At 42.7% G+C, this 19071-nt stretch overlaps 1 protein-coding gene across 1 annotated transcript in view; it reads left to right on the top strand.

Moving 5' to 3' along the window:
* Window positions 1-19071, top strand: part of LOC121531765 (cytosolic carboxypeptidase 4) — a 154449-nt gene that overhangs the window by 107379 nt on the left and 27999 nt on the right. The window contains exons 20-23 of the mRNA XM_041837199.2: window positions 498-627; window positions 1922-2053; window positions 2359-2535; window positions 18260-18420. Coding sequence (XP_041693133.2) covers window positions 498-627; window positions 1922-2053; window positions 2359-2535; window positions 18260-18420 — 600 coding nt within the window. The remainder of the gene's footprint in view (window positions 1-497; window positions 628-1921; window positions 2054-2358; window positions 2536-18259; window positions 18421-19071) is intronic.

Genomic DNA, 19071 nt, shown 5'->3' with positions numbered 1-19071 from the left:
CTCCAGTCATTATCACTAGCCCTTTCTTCCCAATTAAGGTGCCACCAACTTCCTGTGCCGTGCAGATCTCAAGTCAGATTTGGCCCTGTGTGATTTGAGTTGCTGTGCGTTTAATATAACAGGTACTGTAAATGCTCTCTACATAAGGCCTTTCCTTTCAAAGGTCATTCATTTGATTCCATGCCAACTGATGGGGCTTTCTGCAGGATAGACAGGATAGACATTCAGTATGGCATGAACAATCCTAAAATGGCGGGTATTCATTGACACTCTTGACTCAACTTGACTACTACTGTATTGGTCTGCTTAGATCAAACAGAATCACATCGCTAGTGTTTTTATATGCTGATCTCGCAAACCCTGAGATATGGATGACCACATGTTAGGGTTTTGCAGATAAGTGCATTGAAACGGCTTTGAGCTTTATGTTCGTAAAGAAGACTTGCATAATTCAGCAGTATACCTTACAGTACGTATCTCTGTTGTGTTGTTAACAGTCACCGCTGCTCTCTGAACGGTCAAGATCTCAACAGACAGTGGATGAAGCCTGATCCTGTCCTGAGCCCTACTATATACCACGCCAAGGGCTTCCTCTACTACCTCAACAGCATCGGCAGGACACCCCTGGTGAGACATGTCACTCAACAGCTCCACACTTGGAACTCCACAAAAGGGTTCCAAAAGTGTTCTTCGGCTGTCCCCATAGGATAACCCTTTTTGGTTCCAGGTAGAACTATTTTGGGTTTCATGTGGAACCCTCTGTGGAAAAGGTTTACATGGAACCCAAAACGGTTCTACCTGGAACCAAAAAGGGTTCTCCTATGGGGACAGCCGAAAAACCTTTTAGGTTCTACATAGCACTTTTTTTCTAAGACTGTAGAACAAATGGATAGCTCTCTTTCTCTCTCTCTTACCCCCTCCCCCCTCCCTCTCTCTACCTCCCCCTCTCACCCAAATACTCAGAGACACGCATCTGTGCACACATTGTTTTGACAATAATTTGATGCAAAAGCACTTATGTTGTTCATTCAGATAGATAGACCAGGGACGTTGAGTTATCTGATTCACCTCCCCTGAACTTTTTGTTGCTCTTTCTGAATCGAATTAGCTTGTTTATAGCTGCGCTGTTCTGCTGTGATCTCTACCTCAACTCCAACAACCATTTGCTCTGTTTCCAGAATGTAATGTCAGGCAAACATCTAGCTCTCGGTTGCTTAGCCCTTCTTACCACAAACTTGATTGAACTGTTTTAGAACTGTTTTACTTCAGTTACAGGTAACTCACTTATATTGTTACGACGATCTGAAAGGTTTATTTCTGTAACTGAAAATGCATTACATATCTCTTTAACCTTGAAATGCAAAATCCAAGTTCATTATGTCAAATCAATGTTCATAGTCAAACAAAAGCTTTTTTGAGGGCCATGATTAGTTTTCCTGCCTCAGTTTCTGATTCTTTACGTTTACACTTTCTCACCTATGGGTTTGATTATTTTTACTGTGTTGGGAAATGAACAAGAAAATTGTGTGGCAGCAATATAATGAAGTAATTAACTAGATTTGTAAATCAGTTTATTATAGTAGGAATCACTCAGTGTACCTGCAAATAATTATGAGCATGAAACTGTATTATTACCACTAAATAAAACAATTGCTTAATGCATGTAATTTATTGATAGTGATTGACTTCTCTTTGTTGTAAATGTTGCTAACCAAAGTGTCTTCCACATTAATTGATGCGGTTAGAAATGCCCATTCTGACTAGACATTTGTACTAAAGCCACTGTGTTATTATCTCACACAATGGCCCTTAAAACCTTGTCATTTGTGTGATCACTGTTAGATTAATGAGGTTCAATGACGCCCAGAACCTTGTGTTCCTTTAGGGCCATCATCACAGCTGTGTTATGTTGCCTCTACAGGTGTTTTGTGATTACCATGGTCACTCGAGGAAGAAGAATGTGTTCCTGTACGGCTGTAGTGTGAAGGAGACTGTGTGGCAGTCAGGTTCTGCTGTCAATACTGCCACTCTGAAGGAGGACCCAGGATATAGGGTTAGTATTAGTGGATATGTGAAGTAGAATTAATTTTAAGCTTGGTCATCATTACCTAGCTACAGTAACAAGCTTTGTTTAGGGGAAGAAAATGTGTCTTGGAAAAGTTATAATGTAGTTAAAACAATTCATTTATATATTATAAAGCATTTATCAATCATTTATTAGAGCCTCAATGAATCATGATGGTAATCAACCTTTCTTTACCTACATTATTTGGGCTCCAATGGCTAAACAGTGTAAAGAATACCCACCACTATACCTGTATTAAAGCCCAATTATTCTCCCTGTGTCTTTGTCTCCAGACCATCCCTAAGACTCTGGACCGGATAGCCCCGGCGTTCTCCTTCAACAGCTGCAACTACCTTGTGGAGAAGTCCCGAGAGGCCACAGCCCGGGTGGTGGTCTGGAGGGAGATGGGTGTGCTCCGGAGCTACACCATGGAGAGCACCTACAATGGCTGCGACCAGGGCATCTTTAAGGTTGGTACACAGAGACCGCTGTTATAAGCCTTGGCTTAGTGTATATGTTTATAAAAGTCAACATCACTCTTTACAATGTGATTCATGAGTCTGTGTTGGGGACAGTTCATTGATACATTTTCAACTATTTTGGTGCAGTAGGCCTATTTTTTAACTGTGTAAGATAATTGTTTTGAGTGCCTTGTTCTAAATAGACAGAGAAGGATAGCTCTTCAAAATGCACCGATGCATTGGCTTCCTCAGGGATAGTAGTGGTATACAATCTGTGTTCTCTCCCTGAGGCACAAACACTCACACCTCCTTTGAGATATAACAGTAGAGTAGAAATATTATGTTTGAATAAGCACAGTCGATATCAATAGAAGACTCATACTAGTGTATCTTCTCATGCTGCAACATCTCTTGAGAAGAAATGGTTAATATATTATGATGAGGGGGAGAAAGGAACACCTCCCAAAAGCAATATGGGTAATTAGGCTTACACTCCTAAAATAGTCTTAAAAAGTTGGCCTGTAAACTAGACCCACTTTTGCAGTAGTTTTCTTTGACCTATAAATAATTTGTCTTTATATGAGAAACAAAACTTTTCACTCTCACATAGTCCTCATGCTATGTTTTGAACAGTAGTTCTCCTATGAAGACATCTATTGATTATCATTTCGGCAGCAACTACAGCTCCTTCGTCAGGGTTGTCCAACACTGTATCTCTTTGTGGACACCTAATCTCATGGTCCAAGATGGCGTAGCAGTGCGTTCGTGTTTTCTATAGTGTCCTCATGTAAATAGTAAATGTTTTTTGTTTTGTCTTTTTCGTATATATTTTCGTATATATTTCTCAATCTCACTTTCCATCCGTTAACTAAATATACTTTCCTGCAACCCGCCTCACCCAATGTGGAATGGAATGGATGATATTATTTATTTTTATCCAGAACCTCTGGCTGAAACTAGCCAGCTAGCCAGCTAACTAGCTACTTGCTATTAGCCACCGTAAGCGGTCTTCACCATTGTCCGTGGCCTGCACTACCTACCAGCCAGCTCTAGCCTGGACAATTATCGGCCAGTCTGCACAGTCTGCACATCGCGCTATCGAGCCAGAGCATATCGGATTTTCTGCCGGAATCACTGGACCTTAACACCGGATCATCGCAACTAGCTAGCTGCAACCGAGTGGCTGTTGTTGATGTTGGCTAATCACCACTGTCCAAAGCTAGCCCCAGTTAGCCTTGAGCTAGCCTCGAGCCAGGCCCATCTCCCGGCTATCTACCTCTCTGTCAACCAGACGGGACCTCCTAGTGTTGACACGGAGCCCCACCAATCCATCACGACTGGTCTGCCGACGTAATCGTCTGATGTGGTTTCAACAGGCTTCCTGTTGCGACGACCACGAAGATCCATCTGCTAGCCCCAGCCCGCTAGCACGCGCAATCAACAGCCGTGCCTCCTGATCGCCTGTGCTTTAGCAGCCTACGATCTGCTCCCGGACTTACTTAGAACTGTTCACTGGACCTTATGATCACTCAGCTACACAGCTAATGCCTGCTGGACTGTTCCTTTACACAGTACCCCGTCCTGTTTATCTGTTTAGCCTCAGCCCAAACTTTCGTCACCATTACCAGTTGTTGTCTTAGCCCTCTCGAATAACACCTGTGATTGCGTTATGCCTCTCTCCCATGTCAATATGCCTAGCCATTTGCTGTTTGGGTTAGTTCTTATTATACAATTTCACTGTAGAGCCCCAAGTTCAGCTCAACCACCCTCAGAGAGCTCCTTTATCCCAACCCCCATACATGCGGAGACCTGCTCAATCGGTACCTCCAGTGATGCTATCTCTTTCATAGATACCCAATGCTTAGGTGTACCTCCACTGTACTCATATCCTTCCATATCCTTGTCTGTACATAATGCCCTGAATCAATTCTACAACGCCCGGAAATCTGCCCCTCTTCTCTGTACCCAACGCACTAGAAGACCAGTTCTTAAAGCCTTTAGCCGTATCCTTATTCTATTCCTCCTCTGATGTAGAGGTTAACCCAGGCCCTGTAGCCCCCAGTATCACTCCTACCCCCAAGGTGCTATCATTTGTTGACTTCTGTAACTGTAAAAGCCTTGGTTTCTTGCATGTTAACATCAGAAGTCTCCTCCCCAAGTTTGAGTTAGTTATTCACTGCGTTAGCACACTCTGCCAACCCTGATGTTCTAGCAGTGTCTGAATCTTGGCTTAGGAAGGCCACCAAAAATTCAGAAATGTCCATTCCGAACTACAACATTTTCCGTCTAGATAGAACTGCCAAAGGGGGCAGAGTTGCAATCTACTGTACAGATAGCCTGCAGAGCTCCATCATACTATCCAGGTCTGTGCCCAAACAGTTTGAGCTTCTACTTCTAAAAATCCACCTTTCCAGAAATAAGTCTCTCACTGTTGCCGATACAGACCCCCCTCAGCCCCCAGTTGTGCCCTGGACACCATATGTGAATTGCTTGCCCCCCATCTATCCTCAGAGTTCGTACTGCTTGGTGACCTAAACTGGAATATTCTTAACACCCCGGCCGTCCTACAATCTAAACTAGATGCCCTCAATCTCACACAAATCATCAAGGAACGTACCAGGTACAACCCTAAATCCGTAAACATGGGCACCCTCATAGATATCATCCTGACTAATTTACCCTCTAAATACACCTCCGCTGTCTTCATCCAGGATCTCAGCGATCACTGCCTCATTGCCTGCGTCCGAAATGGGTCCGCGGTCAAACGACCACCCCTCATCACTGTCAAACGCTCCCTAAAACAGTTCAGCGAGCAGGCCTTTCTAATTGACCTGGTCCGGGTATCCTGGATGGATATTGACCTCATTCCGTCAGTAGAGGATGAATGGATGTAATTCAAAAGTGCTTTCCTCTCCATCTTTAATAAGCATACCCCATTCAAAAACTAAGAACAGATATAGCCCCTGGTTCACCCCAGACTTGACTGCCCTTGACCAGCACAAAAACATCCTGTGGAGCACTGCATTAGCATCGAACAGCCCCCGTGATATGCAACTTTTCAGGGAAGTCAGGAACCAATATACACAAGCAGTTAGGAAAGCAAAGGCTAGGTTTTTCAAACAGAAATTTGCATCCTGTAGCACTAACTCCAAAAAGTTTTGGGACACTGTAAAGTCCATGGAGAATAAGAGCACTTCCTCCCAGCTACCCACTGCACTGAGGCTAGGAAACACTGTCACCACCGATAAATCTACGATAATCGAGAATTTCAATAAGCATTGCACTGGCTACTCCTATCCCGGCCACCAGCTCTGCACCCTCCCCCCGCTTCTCTTTCACCCAAATTCAGATAGCTGATGTCCTGAAAGAGCTGCTTAATCTGGACCCCTACAAATCAGCTGGGCTAGACAATCTGGACCCTTTCTTTCTAAAATTAGCAGCTGAAATTGTCGCAACCCCTATTACTAGCCTGTTCAACCTCTCTTTCGTATCGTCTGAGATCCCCTCTTCAAAGGGGGTGACACTCTAGATCCAAACTGTTACAGACCTATATCCATCCTGACCTGCCTTTCATTTTACATTTTAGTCATTTAGCAGATGCTCTTATCCAGAGCGACTTACAGTTAGTGAGTGCATACATTTATTTTCGAAAGTATTTGAAAGCCAAGTTAACAAACAGATCACCGACCATTTCGAATCCCACCGTACCTTCTCCGCTATGCAATCTGGTTTCCGAGCTGGTCATGGGTGCACCTCAGCCCCCACTCAAGGTCCTAAATTATATAATAACCGCGATCAATAAAAGACAGTACTGTGCAGCCGTCTTCATCGACCTGGCCAAGGCTTTTGACTCTGTCAATCACCACATTCTTATTGGCAGACTAAATAGCCTTGGTTTCTCAAATGACTGCCTCGCCTGGTTCACCAACTTCTTCTCAGATAGAGTTCAATGTGTCAAATCAGAGGGCCTGTTGTCTGGACCTCTGGCAGTCTCTATGGGGGTGCCACAGGGTTCAATTCTCGGGCCGACTCTATTCTGTGTATATCAATGATGTCGCTCTTGCTGCTGGTGACTCTCAGATCCACCTCTACGCAGACGACACCATTTTGTATACAGTGAGGGAAAAAAGTATTTGATCCCCTGCTGATTTTGTACGTTTGCCCACTGACAAAGAAATGATCAGTCTATAATTTTAATGGTAGGTTTATTTGAACAGTGAGAGACAGAATAACAATAAAAAAAATCCAGAAAAACGCATGTCATTTGCATTTTAATGAGGGAAATAAGTATTTGACCCCCTCTCAATCAGAAAGATTTCTGACTCCCAGGTGTCTTTTATACAGGTAACGAGCTGAGATTAGGAGCACGCTCTTAAAGGGAGTGCTCCTATTATCAGCTTGTTACCTGTATAAAAGACACCTGTCCACAGAAGCAATCAATCAATCAGATTCCAAACTCTCCACCATGGCCAAGACCAAAGAGCTCTCCAAGGATGTCAGGGACAAGATTGTAGACTTACACAAGGCTGGAATGGGCTACAAGACCATCGCCAAGCAGCTTGGTGAGAAGGTGACAACAGTTGATGCGATTATTCGCAAATGGAAGAAACACAAAATAACTGTCAATCTCCCTCGGCCTGGGGCTCCATGCAAGATCTCACCTCGTGGAGTTGCAATGATCATGAGAACGGTGAGGAATCAGCCCAGAACTACATGGGAGGATCTTGTCAATGATCTCAAGGCAGCTGGGACCATAGTCACCAAGAAAACAATTGGTAACACACTACGCCGTGAAGAACTGAAATCCTGCAGCGCCCGCAAGGTCCCCCTGCTCAAGAAAGCACATATACAGGGCCGTCTGAAGTTTGCCAATGAACATCTGAATGATTCAGAGGAGAACTGGGTGAAAGTGTTATGGTCAGATGAGACCAAAATCGAGGTCTTTGGCATCAACTCAACTCGCCGTTTGGAGGAGGAGGAATGCTGCCTATGACCCCAAGAACACCATCCCCACCGTCAAATATGGAGGTGGAAACATTATGCTTCGGGGGGGGGGACGATGGACAGGGCCATGTACCGTCAAATCTTGGGTGAGAACCTCCTTCCCTCAGCCAGGGCATTGAAAATGGGTCGTGGATGGGTATTCCAGCATGACAATGACCCAAAACACACGGCCAAGGCAACAAAGGAGTGGCTCAAGAAGAAGCACATTAAGGTCCTGGAGTGGCCTAGCCAGTCTCCAGACCTTAATCCCATAGAAAATCTGTGGAGGGAGCTGAAGGTTCGAGTTGCCAAACGTCAGGCTCGAAACCTTAATGACTTGGAGAAGATCTGCAAAGAGGAGTGGGACAAAATCCCTCCTGAGATGTGTGCAAACCTGGTGGCCAACTACAAGAAACGTCTGACCTCTGTGATTGCCAACAAGGGTTTTGTCACCAAGTACTAAGTCATGTTTTGCAGAGGGGTCAAATACTTAATTCCCTCATTAAAATGCAAATCAATTTATAACATTTTTGACATGCGTTTTTCTGAAGTTTTTTGTTGTTATTCTGTCTCTCACTGTTCAAATAAATCTACCATTAAAATTATAGACTGATCATGTCTTTGTCAGTGGGCAAACGTACAAAATCAGCAGGGGATCAAATACTTTTTTCCCTCACTGTATATACTGAAAAAATATATAAACGCAACATGCAACTATTTCAACAATTCTACTGAATAAAAATCATTCTGCATCATCGAAAATGCAGGCAAAATTACGAAAAACCACATGTGAACCAATCAGCAGTGCAATAAATGATTATTACCTTCTGTAGGTTATAATGAGGAGACAGAGAGAGGGGGAGGCTCCTCCTCCAATGAGATCATTACGGGCAACTCCACGAGGTGATATCTTGCATGAGCCCCAGGCCGAGGTAGATTGACAGTTATTTTGTGTTTCATCCATTTGCGAATAATCGCACCAACTGTTGTCACCTTCTCACCAAGCTGCTTGGCGATGGTCTTTTAGCCCATTCCAGCCTTGTGTAGGTCTACAATCTTGTCCCTGACATCCTTGGAGAGCTCTTTGGTCTTGGCCATGGTGGAGAGTTTGGAATCTGATTGATTGATTGCTTCTGTGGACAGGTGTCTTTTATACAGGTAACAAACTGAGATTAGGAGCACTCCCTTTAAGAGTGTGCTCCTAATCTCAGCTCGTTACCTGTATAAAAGACACCTGGGAGCCAGAAATCTTTCTGATTGAGAGGTGGTCAAATACTTATTTCCCTCATTAAAATGCAAATCAATTTATAACATGTTTGACATGCGTTTTTCTGGATTTTTTTGTTTTTATTCTGTCTCTCACTGTTCAAATAAATCTACCATTAAAATTATAGACTGATCATTTCTTTGTCAGTTGGCAAACGTACAAAATCAGCAGGGGATCAAATACTTTTTTCCCTCACTGTATATACTGAACAAAAATATAAACGCAACTATTTCAACAATTCTACTGAGTTACAGTTCATATAAGGAAATCAGTCAATTGAAACAAATTCATTAGGCCCTAATCTATGGATTTCACATGACTGGGCAGGGGTGCAGCCATGGGCCCACCCACTTGGGAGCCCATCCACTGGGGAGCCAGGCCCAGCCAATCAGAATTTGTTTTTCCCAAGAAAATGGCTTTATTACAGACAGAAATAGTTATCAGTTTCATCAGCTGTCCGGGTGGCAGGTCTCACATGATCCAGCAGGTGAAGAAGCCAGATGTGGAAGTCCTGGGCTGGCGTGGTTACACAAGGTCTGCGTTTGTGAGGCTGGTTGGACGTACTGCCAAATTCTCTAAAACGACGTTAGATGCGGCTTATGGTAGAGAAATGAATATTGAATTCTCTGGCAACAGCTTTGGTGGACATTCCTTCAGTCAGCTTGCCAATTGCACGCTCCCTCAAAACTTGAGACATCTGTGGTATTGTGTTGTGTGACAAAACTGCACATTTTAGAGTGGCATTTTATTGTCCCCAGCACAAGATGTACCTGTGTAATGATCATGCTGTTTAATCAGCTTCTTGATATGCCACACCTGTCATGTGGATGGATTATCTTGGCAAAGGAGAAATGTCACAGGGACAACAACCACACGAGCCACTGCCTGTTCACCCCGCTATCATCCAGAAGGCGAGGTCAGTACAGGTGCATCAAAACTGGGACCAAGAGACTGAAAAACAACTTATATATCTCAAGGGCATCAGACTGTTAAATAGCCATCACTAGGCTGCTTCCACCCGGTTACGTAACCCTGCACCTTAGAGGCTGCTGCCCCATATACATAGACTTGAAATCACTGGCCACTTTAATAATGGAACACTAGTCACTTTAATCATCTTTACATATTTTTGCTTTACTCATCTCATATGTATTCTATTCTACTGTATTTTAGTCTATGCCACTCTGACATTGCTCGTCCTAATATTTATTGATATATTTCTTAATTCCATTCTTTTACTTTTAGATTTATGTGTATTGTGTGTATTGTTGTGTATTGTTAGATATTACTGCACTGTTGGAGCTAGAAACACAAGCATTTCGCTACACCCGCAATAACATCAGCTAAACATATGTATGTGACCATTTGATTGGATTTGATTTGATAACAGGGATGTAAACAAATTGGTGCACACAATTTGAGAGAAATAAGCTTTTGGTGCTTATTTCTGGGATTTTTTTCCCAGCTCATGAAATATGGGACCAACACTTTACATGTTGTGTTTATATTTTTGTACAGTGAGGGAAAAAAGTATTTGATCCCCTGCTGATTTTGTACGTTTGCCCACTGACAAAGACATGATCAGTCTATAATTTTAATGGTAGGTTTATTTGAACAGTGAGAGACAGAATAACAACAAGAAAATCTAGAAAAACGCATGTCAAAAATGTTATCAATTGATTTGCATTTTAATGAGGGAAATAAGTATTTGACCCCTCTGCAAAACATGACTTCGTACTTGTTGGCAAAAACGCTTGTTGGCAATCACAGAGGTCAGACGTTTCTTGTAGTTGCCCACCAGGTTTGCACACATCTCAGTAGGGATTTTGTTCCACTCCTCTTTGCAGATCTTCTCCAAGTCATTAAGGTTTCGAGGCTGACATTTGGCAACTCGAACCTTCAGCTCCCTCCACAGATTTTCTATGGGATTAAGGTCTGGAGACTGGCTAGGCCACTCCAGGACCTTAATGTGCTTCTTCTTGAGCCACTCCTTTGTTGCCTTGGCCGTGTGTTTTGGGTCATTGTCATGCTGGAATACCCATCCACGACCCATTTTCAATGCCCTGGCTGAGGGAAGGAGGTTCTCACCCAAGATTTGTCGGTACATGGCCCCGTCCATCGTCCCTTTGATGCGATGAAGTTGTCCTGTCCCCTTAGCAGAAAAACACCCCCAAAGCATAATGTTTCCACCTCCATGTTTGACGGTGGGGATGGTGTTATTGGGGTCATAGGCAGCATTCCTCCCCCTCCAAACACGGCGAGTTGAGTTGATGCCAAAGAGCTCGATTTTGGTCTCATCTGACCATAACACTTTCACCAAGTTCTCCTCTGAATCATTCAGATGTTAATTGGCAAACTTCAGACGGGCCTGTATATGTGCTTTCTTGAGCAGGGGGACCTTGCGGGCGCTGCAGGATTTCAGTCCTTCACGGCGTAGTGTGTTACCAATTGTTTTCTTGGTGACTATGGTCCCAGCTGCCTTGAGATCATTGACAAGATCCTCCCGTGTAATTCTGGGCTGATTCCTCACCGTTCTCATGATCATTGCAACTCCACGAGGTGAGATCTTGCATGGAGCCCCAGGCCGAGGGAGATTGACAGTTATTTTGTGTTTCTTCCATTTGCGAAAAATCACACCAACTGTTGTCACCTTCTCACCAAGCTGCTTGGCGATGATCTTGTAGCCCATTCCAGCCTTGTGTAGGTCTACAATCTTGTCCCTGATATCCTTGGAGAGCTCTTTGGTCTTGGCCATGGTGGAGAGTTTGGAATCTGATTGATTGATTGCTTCTGTGGACAGGTGTCTTTTATACAGGTAACAAGCTGAGATTAGGAGCACTCCCTTTAAGAGTGTGCTCCTAATCTCAGCTCGTTACCTGTATAAAAGACACCTGGGAGCCAGAAATCTTTCTGATTGAGAGGGTCAAATACTAATTTCCCTCATTAAAATGCAAATCAATTTATAACATTTTTGACATGCGTTTTTCTGGATTTTGTTGTTGTTATTCTGTCTCTCACTGTTCAAATAAACCTACCATTAAAATTATAGACTGATTATTTCTTTGTCAGTCGGCAAATGTACAAAATCAGCAGGGGATCAAATATGTTTTTCTCTCACTGTATATATATGCTTCTTTCACATAAACATAATAGTAAGCCACGTCATCTTCCTTTATTCACCCTTTTCAAGCCATCTTTAAACGCCGTTCGACTATGAGTAAGTACTGAAGATTCGCTTATGATCATCAGTGTTGCCAAACAACCTTGGTGAACAAATTACACAATGTTCAGACCATCAGAAATAAGATACATTAAATTGGGCTGCAGAGGCAGCCAGTGGATAGGTGGGCACATTGCCAGAATACCTTCCCCTTTCATGACCACAGTTAATCTTGACCTTGGTGGTAATATCTTATTGTATGGTATATTAATGGCGTAACTTTCTATAGCATCGTTTTACAGGCTGTTCCATAGCAGAGTGTTCCTGAGCATGAAGGAATAAAGTTGAGTAAATGAAAGATCACTTTCAAATTTATATCAGGAGGATTAAGGTGTTGATTACATGTTCAAGTACTTTATTTTATCCCCCCTTCATGGTTTCATGTAATTCCTGATTTAAATGAGATTGAAAGTGATGGAACTGTCTCTGTAGAATAGAGCAAGCAAATTTTGACAGCAATACATGCTGATCAATGGAATTTGAACAAATCGGCTGTCCCCCTAGGAGAACCCTTTGAAGAACCCTTTTTGGTTCCAGGTAGAACGTTTTTGGGTTCCATGTAGAACCCTCTGTGTAAACTATAAAGGCTTCTACCTGGAACCAGAAAGGATGCTCCTATAGGGACAGCCAAAGAACCCTTTAGGAACCTTTCTTTTTTAAAGAGTGTAGCTATGCTACCAGCTTATATGAACGGGAGTTAGCATTTAGCAGGCATTTTTTCTAAACCTGAAAAGGACAACTTCTAAATATTATGCAGCGAAAAACAGCCAAATATATCAAAATCTGATTTTAGTAACCACATTGTGGGCCAGTTAGAACACATACATGACGGATTCAATGAATATCCAGTTTGTTCCATCCCAAAAAAATGTATGGCCGCAAATAATGGTGTCCTTGCGTTTTCCCTGATGGTCTGCGTTCCATTGACCTCTTTACCGCCTGTATGATAGTCATTTGAAACCATTCTCTCTATGTTCTCTCTATAGCACCGTCAATGACTTAGAAGACTGAGTCCAGCTGGCTAGAGTAACACTCACTAAGTGTTGCTGTGTTGGTTATCAGATCTGAAGCTGAATGTGGGTGATATGGACTAATGGATGAGAAAATCAGACTTTTCATTAGGATGGCCCAGTGAGCAGGTGGTGGGCCATATGTTTGCTACACGCACTTTAGGGTTGGGAAAAAGCCTGAATGTTTCTTGATTGAAAAGTCTGTACTAATATCGTCAGGCCGTGTCAGAAGTCTGGCAGACCTCTCTCTCTTTCTCTCTCTCTCTCTCTCTCTCTCTCTCTCTCTCTCTCTCTCTCTCTCTCTCTCTCTCTCTCTCTCTCTCTCTCTCTCTCTCTCTCTCTCTCTCTCTCTCTCTCTCTCTCTCTCTCTCTCTCTCTCTCTCTCTCTCTCTCTCTCTCTCTCTCTCTCTCTCTCGCTGCTCTTGATGTGCTGCTTGAGCAGTCGTTGATGAAATGACCTCAGTTCACCGTTAATTCATGCCAATTAGTGGCTTGTGTGAGACGTGGGATTGGCTGTTGGATTCGTCAGGGACTAGAAGCTTAATTATCCTCCCAGACAGTCACTGAATCAGAGACTGGGTCATTGTTGGAAGCAGCTCACCACTGAGTTAGCAATACGCTGGGTTTGGTGTGCAGCCTTGGAGAACTAAGGGGTGGTTTTATTCTACATGTAGGATAATATTTTTAACAACAATGACCAAAAATATTCTGCACTTCATTCACACATGGATTTGTATCCTTTTTGTATCCTGAATTTCCTCTGGCTTGAATTTCTAATCTCTTCCATTCCTAGTTTCTGAACTGTATGGGCAATTCAAGGGGATTCCTTGGGCTGAACTCATAACATCAGTTGAATCTATTCTCTTTGTTTTCGAAATGATAGCCTGTCAAAATATGAATACATTAATGTGCTTATTGCTATTATAACTGTTGAATATGAGGTTTTCAGATCAGTCACAAGACAAAAACTGGCTATGTGAATTGGGACAAATGCATATTGGAAGCCATATTGACTTTTCCCTTTCCACTGAATATTTCCATTCACCACCATGACACTGGGTTTCTAGTTCTTGATGCAGTAGGACTGTCTATGCCAAAAGAAGGGAAATCTTCAAAGGATTCTAATTTGCATCACAAAGATTCTACCTCTAATCACCTTAGCTTTGCAATTCCAGCTAGAGGGGGTGAATGTCTGCTGAGTTGTCATTTCTTTATACCCAAACTAATCAAGTCTTTTTTTTCTTAAGGACACAATTAAGACAAACGAGTACCAAGATAAATGAGTACAAAATACTTTGATTAGGTTTCTGGAGTTTCTCGCTTCCTCACAAACTATCGGTTGTATTCCTCTTTTGTGGTCCTTCATTCTAAATACGCTCCTACACTAAAGAAGAGGACAAGTAGACTACTTCATTTATAGGGCTTTAAAAGGCTTTTATTTTAAATGTAAAAGTTTGTCAGATAATGTAAAGGTGCCAAAAAACTATCACAGGATGCTCCACTAAAGCCGAGTTTAATAACTACATACATTAGGCAGTGATTTAACAATAAGGTTATAGATCAAACTTCCCCAGACTTAGCTTTCCTATTGGGACCACATACATATAGAGGACAAGAGAGCCAGCACATCAACTTCAAACCCCAGGGCAGTGACCTCAGAATATATTTTATGAAGGTCAGTCTTTCACTGAGGGAGACAGAATCCATCCAATATTCATCAGGGTCTAATATCAAATGAAAGAGTCATGACGAGAGAGCCTTTTCAAAGATAGAGGAAATGTCAAATCCCAGACAAAATCCTCCTACGCTACATCCGTGTTGCCGGGAGTGTGTGTGTGTGTATGCGCGTGTATGCGTGCATGTATGTGTGTGTGACGCCTGCGTGGACTCACCTTACCACACTCCCAGCCAACCTGTGTTCTGTTGAGTTCTGTTTGTGGACTGACTGAGGTGCGTGAACCTGTTAACAAGACCATTAGGGAGTTGTTGTTTCCAATGAGTGGTCACCGCACTGGGAAGGCACAATCTGTACAGGATATAGACAGTGATTTCGACAGGGAGGTTAGAGGATACCTTAGCCAACATCTGGAGACTAGACCACTGTTTCCCAATCCTGGACCTGGAGACCCAAAGGGGTGCACATTTCTGTTTTTGCTTTAGCACCACACACTTGATTCAAATCATCAAAGCCTGATGATGAGTTGATCATTTGAATCAGCTGTGTAGTGCTAGGGCAAAAACAAAAATGTGCAACCCTTTAGGTCCCCAGGACCAGGATTGAGAACCACTGGACTAGAAACACAGACTAGCTACCCAAACAAGGGACCAATAGGCTCCAGACAGTGCTGTTTGCTTTGTCTCATGTATTGCAGGGAAATATTAATATGTGTTGTGTTCCCTTTTTTAATTTCCTGGGGCTTGAAAGGAGATATGATTTACAAGTGGCTAAAGAGAGGAGGCTAATGATAATCTGAAGGAATTCTCCTCCGTTACCGTAAATCTCCTAAAGGAATGGCCGGTACAATACAGGCTACACAGAGTGTGTTGGGAAAGCTGTGGTAGAGGTTTGAAACCATGGTGTCTCTATGCGCTGGAGAAGTCATGTTGAGATGATGGAGATCTGTATGCATGGCTAGAAGTTAATTAAGAGATTAATCAAAGCCAATATATCTTTTTAAGCGTTTCTCCGTAATGCCCGCTTGAAACCCACACATTGCAGCTTATTCTAATTATGGACATATGCTATACAAATCAGCCTTCCCAACATGGGACAAGGACACTTGGCTCTCTCCTCAAACAGCAAATGAGGTCCCTCTGATCCCATGTTTGGAGTTCTCTCACATGAAAAAGACATCTAATTCAAGCACTGTTTCAAATGCTCAATTATTATCGGCATTTGTCTGATCTTTGGCATAGATTTATATAGAAAATGAAACAAGTCTAGCAGTATTACACTTTTTTTTTGATTTAGCAACGGGTTGTGTCAGATGGTTTCCAGGCCAGCTGTACGACAGATAGAAAACCACATGAAATATGAAGGACAGACATAGCTATGAGACTGCATAATGAATACAGTTGTATTCATTTAATATAGTCCCTGGGCCACCATCTCAACAGCATTATTAGGCACCTGGTCGATAATATATGAATCAAATGATTTGTGAACCATTAATATAATGTCAGACCCTGCAGTTGAACTGGAAGTGTATAGAGGGAGCCAAGTCTCTCTCTTGATGTACAGATGTAGGATCTTAATTTGATCACTCTTTTGCAAACTAGTAGTGTATTCAAGGTTTAAAAAGGCTTCTAAAGTTAGTAATTTCCACTTTAAAATGTCAGTCTTGATTTGCCCAAACGGAAAATGTATCAACCCCTACAAAAACTGTCCATTAATTATAATCCAAATAATAATTCACATTTCCTGTTGCTGCAGGATTATTATCCTGCTGTAGCAAACTGGCTCAAATTAAGATCCTACATCTGTACTTGGCACTTGGCAGCTCATAGACTATTATTTTTTTGCTATTAACCAAACACTATGCTTGTTGGTGACTTGCTGGGTTGTTCATATTACTCTATTGTGTTATACTCAGATAGAGAAGGTATTGTGTCATTTAGGAAGCAGCTTGTGCTCACAGATGTATCAGATACTTCCTTCCTTTCATTAGCCGTATCATTAGTGCCAGAAATGTGTAATTAACATTCCCACATTTCCATTGCACATATCGGTCTTTAAATGAGCCAACATGAGAAAAGGAAGAGCGGTTTAATTACATAACATATCCTCGTGCCAAACAGTTTGACATTTTGAGGAGCATCGGTGCAGAGTCAGCAATTGAAATGGTCAATGTTGCCTCCACAATGCAAACGGGAAGAATTGATTTTCCTTCCCAAGCAAACAGCCAGGGCTCTATGCATGCTGGACATGTAAACCTCTTCTTCTGCACTCTGAATTATTGAACAGCTATCCCTTGCACACTATGTACCACTCATTTTGACAGGCTTGGTCTGTCTTCTTAGTGCAATATATGGTGTTTCTCAGGGGGTATGGTGGATCCAGACACACACACAAACACAATACACACACACACACACACACTTCCGTGTGTCATGGATTTAGACATTCTCCTCCCACGAGTCACAGAGCTACTGCGGGCCTAGCACCCAGCACTCTACCTCTCCTCCCTACCCTGTGTCATTGCACATGCGGAGCACGGAGCAGGCATTCCACTTATCTGCTCTGACATGGTTCCTACAGGGGAGGAGAAAAGGATATTGGATGGAAGAAAAGCATGGCCTAAACACAGGATTAAAGAGGAGGAGAGTCATCTGGAAAATTGCTACACTATTTGTTTTGCCATTATGGCGATTGTGGATGAAAACATCACACCTGCTCTAAAGAGACTGCATGTGGAGCAGAGCATCTGATTCTGAAGTCCTATTGAGTGCTATGCTGGAGCGGGACGGCATATAGGCCAAATGGATACATGGTCGTAGCAGCCTGAGAGTCACTTGTGAGGATCACAAGGCTGCTGAAAAACAAGTCATCATCATGTCATGTGTCACCTGTATTTGCTCATATATTTGCATGACCACGTCCCTTTGTAAAGCATGCCACGTTTCATCAGTTTGGTGAGAGCCGCAGAGAGAAACAAACAGCCCGGTTGGATGACACCCTCTGGGGATCTGCTGCTGGTGGTCTCCCCCTAACCCTTAGAGGAGTAGCTTATAATGTGTATGTGCTAATAACACAGTTGAGTAAGCAGGTACAGTTGCCTGTAGAGCAATTATCTGTAATCATTATGACATTATGAGATTCCTAGGCAAAACATACAAAAGCTAATGCCCTGAAGGTGCAGGTTCTATGCATTCAGAGCTGATGGGTTGATTCACAGATCACAGCTATTTATCCATGACAGTCGCTACTATGATATGAATACAATTATCCTAAGAGAGGCGTTCTATACAACACACTCAGTGGTTATGGACCATAGGCTAAATACCCCAATGGCCCCACTCAGAATTATTACCATTTAGTTACCAGGCTAATGTATAGCTGGAGAAATCCTGCTTGTCAGACAGGAAAATATTTGTTAAATATTAATTAATTAGTTTGCTTACATACCAGTAATTAGTAGGCTATTGGTTTCTTGCTAATGAAAGACTGAAAACTTTTCTAAAGACATGTCAAATCATATCCTGATGTTGTTATGTTTTAAATGGACCTTGTCAGTGTTGTCTTGTTTGTTCCAGGGCATGCAGACTGGCACGGGGGAGTTGGAGGAGATGGGGGTGAAGTTCTGTCAGTCGCTGCTCTCCCTGAGGAGGAACACCATGCTGTATAACAGGAGAGTCATCAGCCAGCCAACACTTCTCAACCTGGATGACAACCTCCTGGACCACAAGTCCCACAAGTAAGTCCTTTTTCTGATGGTCCATAGGTCTCTCTTCTCTCTCTTCTCTCTCTTCTCTCTCTTCTTTCTCTCTTCTCTTTCTCTTTCTCTCTCTCTTTCTCTCTCTCTCTCTCTCTCTCTCTCTCTCTCTCTCTCTCTCTCTCTCTCTCTCTCTCTCTCTCTCTCTCTCTCTCTCTCTCTCTCTCTCTCTCTCTCTCTCTCTCTCTCTCTCTCTCTCTCTCATCTCACTCTCACTCCACTCTCACACTCACACTCACACTCACACTCACACTCACACTCACACTCACACTCACACTCACACTCACACACACAGCCCAGTTGGCTGGAGTAGACCCTGAGAAACACAATCAAACAAGCTTAGATTGGATCAATAAAAAAATGTTTTGTGGTGGGGTAGGCAGCAATGCTTTTTAGAGTTCATTGATTACATACTACTGTATGATGAAGCACTTACAAAAGCATTTAATAGTGGATGCACTTTTAAAGACAGTCCAAGTACCGTTAAATAATATTAAGCAGTACAAGGGCTATCTTTAAAAGTGTATGGAAGCCAAGCCATTGCCTGGAAAGGATCCATCTTGGCCATTTACTCAAACACATTTTACCCATACACCAATTAAATATTGGCTTGACTGTCTTGCTATAATCGTT

The sequence above is a fragment of the Coregonus clupeaformis genome, chromosome 19, assembly GCF_020615455.1.
Source record: "Coregonus clupeaformis isolate EN_2021a chromosome 19, ASM2061545v1, whole genome shotgun sequence".
Lineage (NCBI taxonomy): Eukaryota > Metazoa > Chordata > Actinopteri > Salmoniformes > Salmonidae > Coregonus > Coregonus clupeaformis.
The sequence above is the reverse complement of the archived record's forward strand: the minus strand, read 5'-3'. Positions and strand labels throughout refer to the sequence as shown.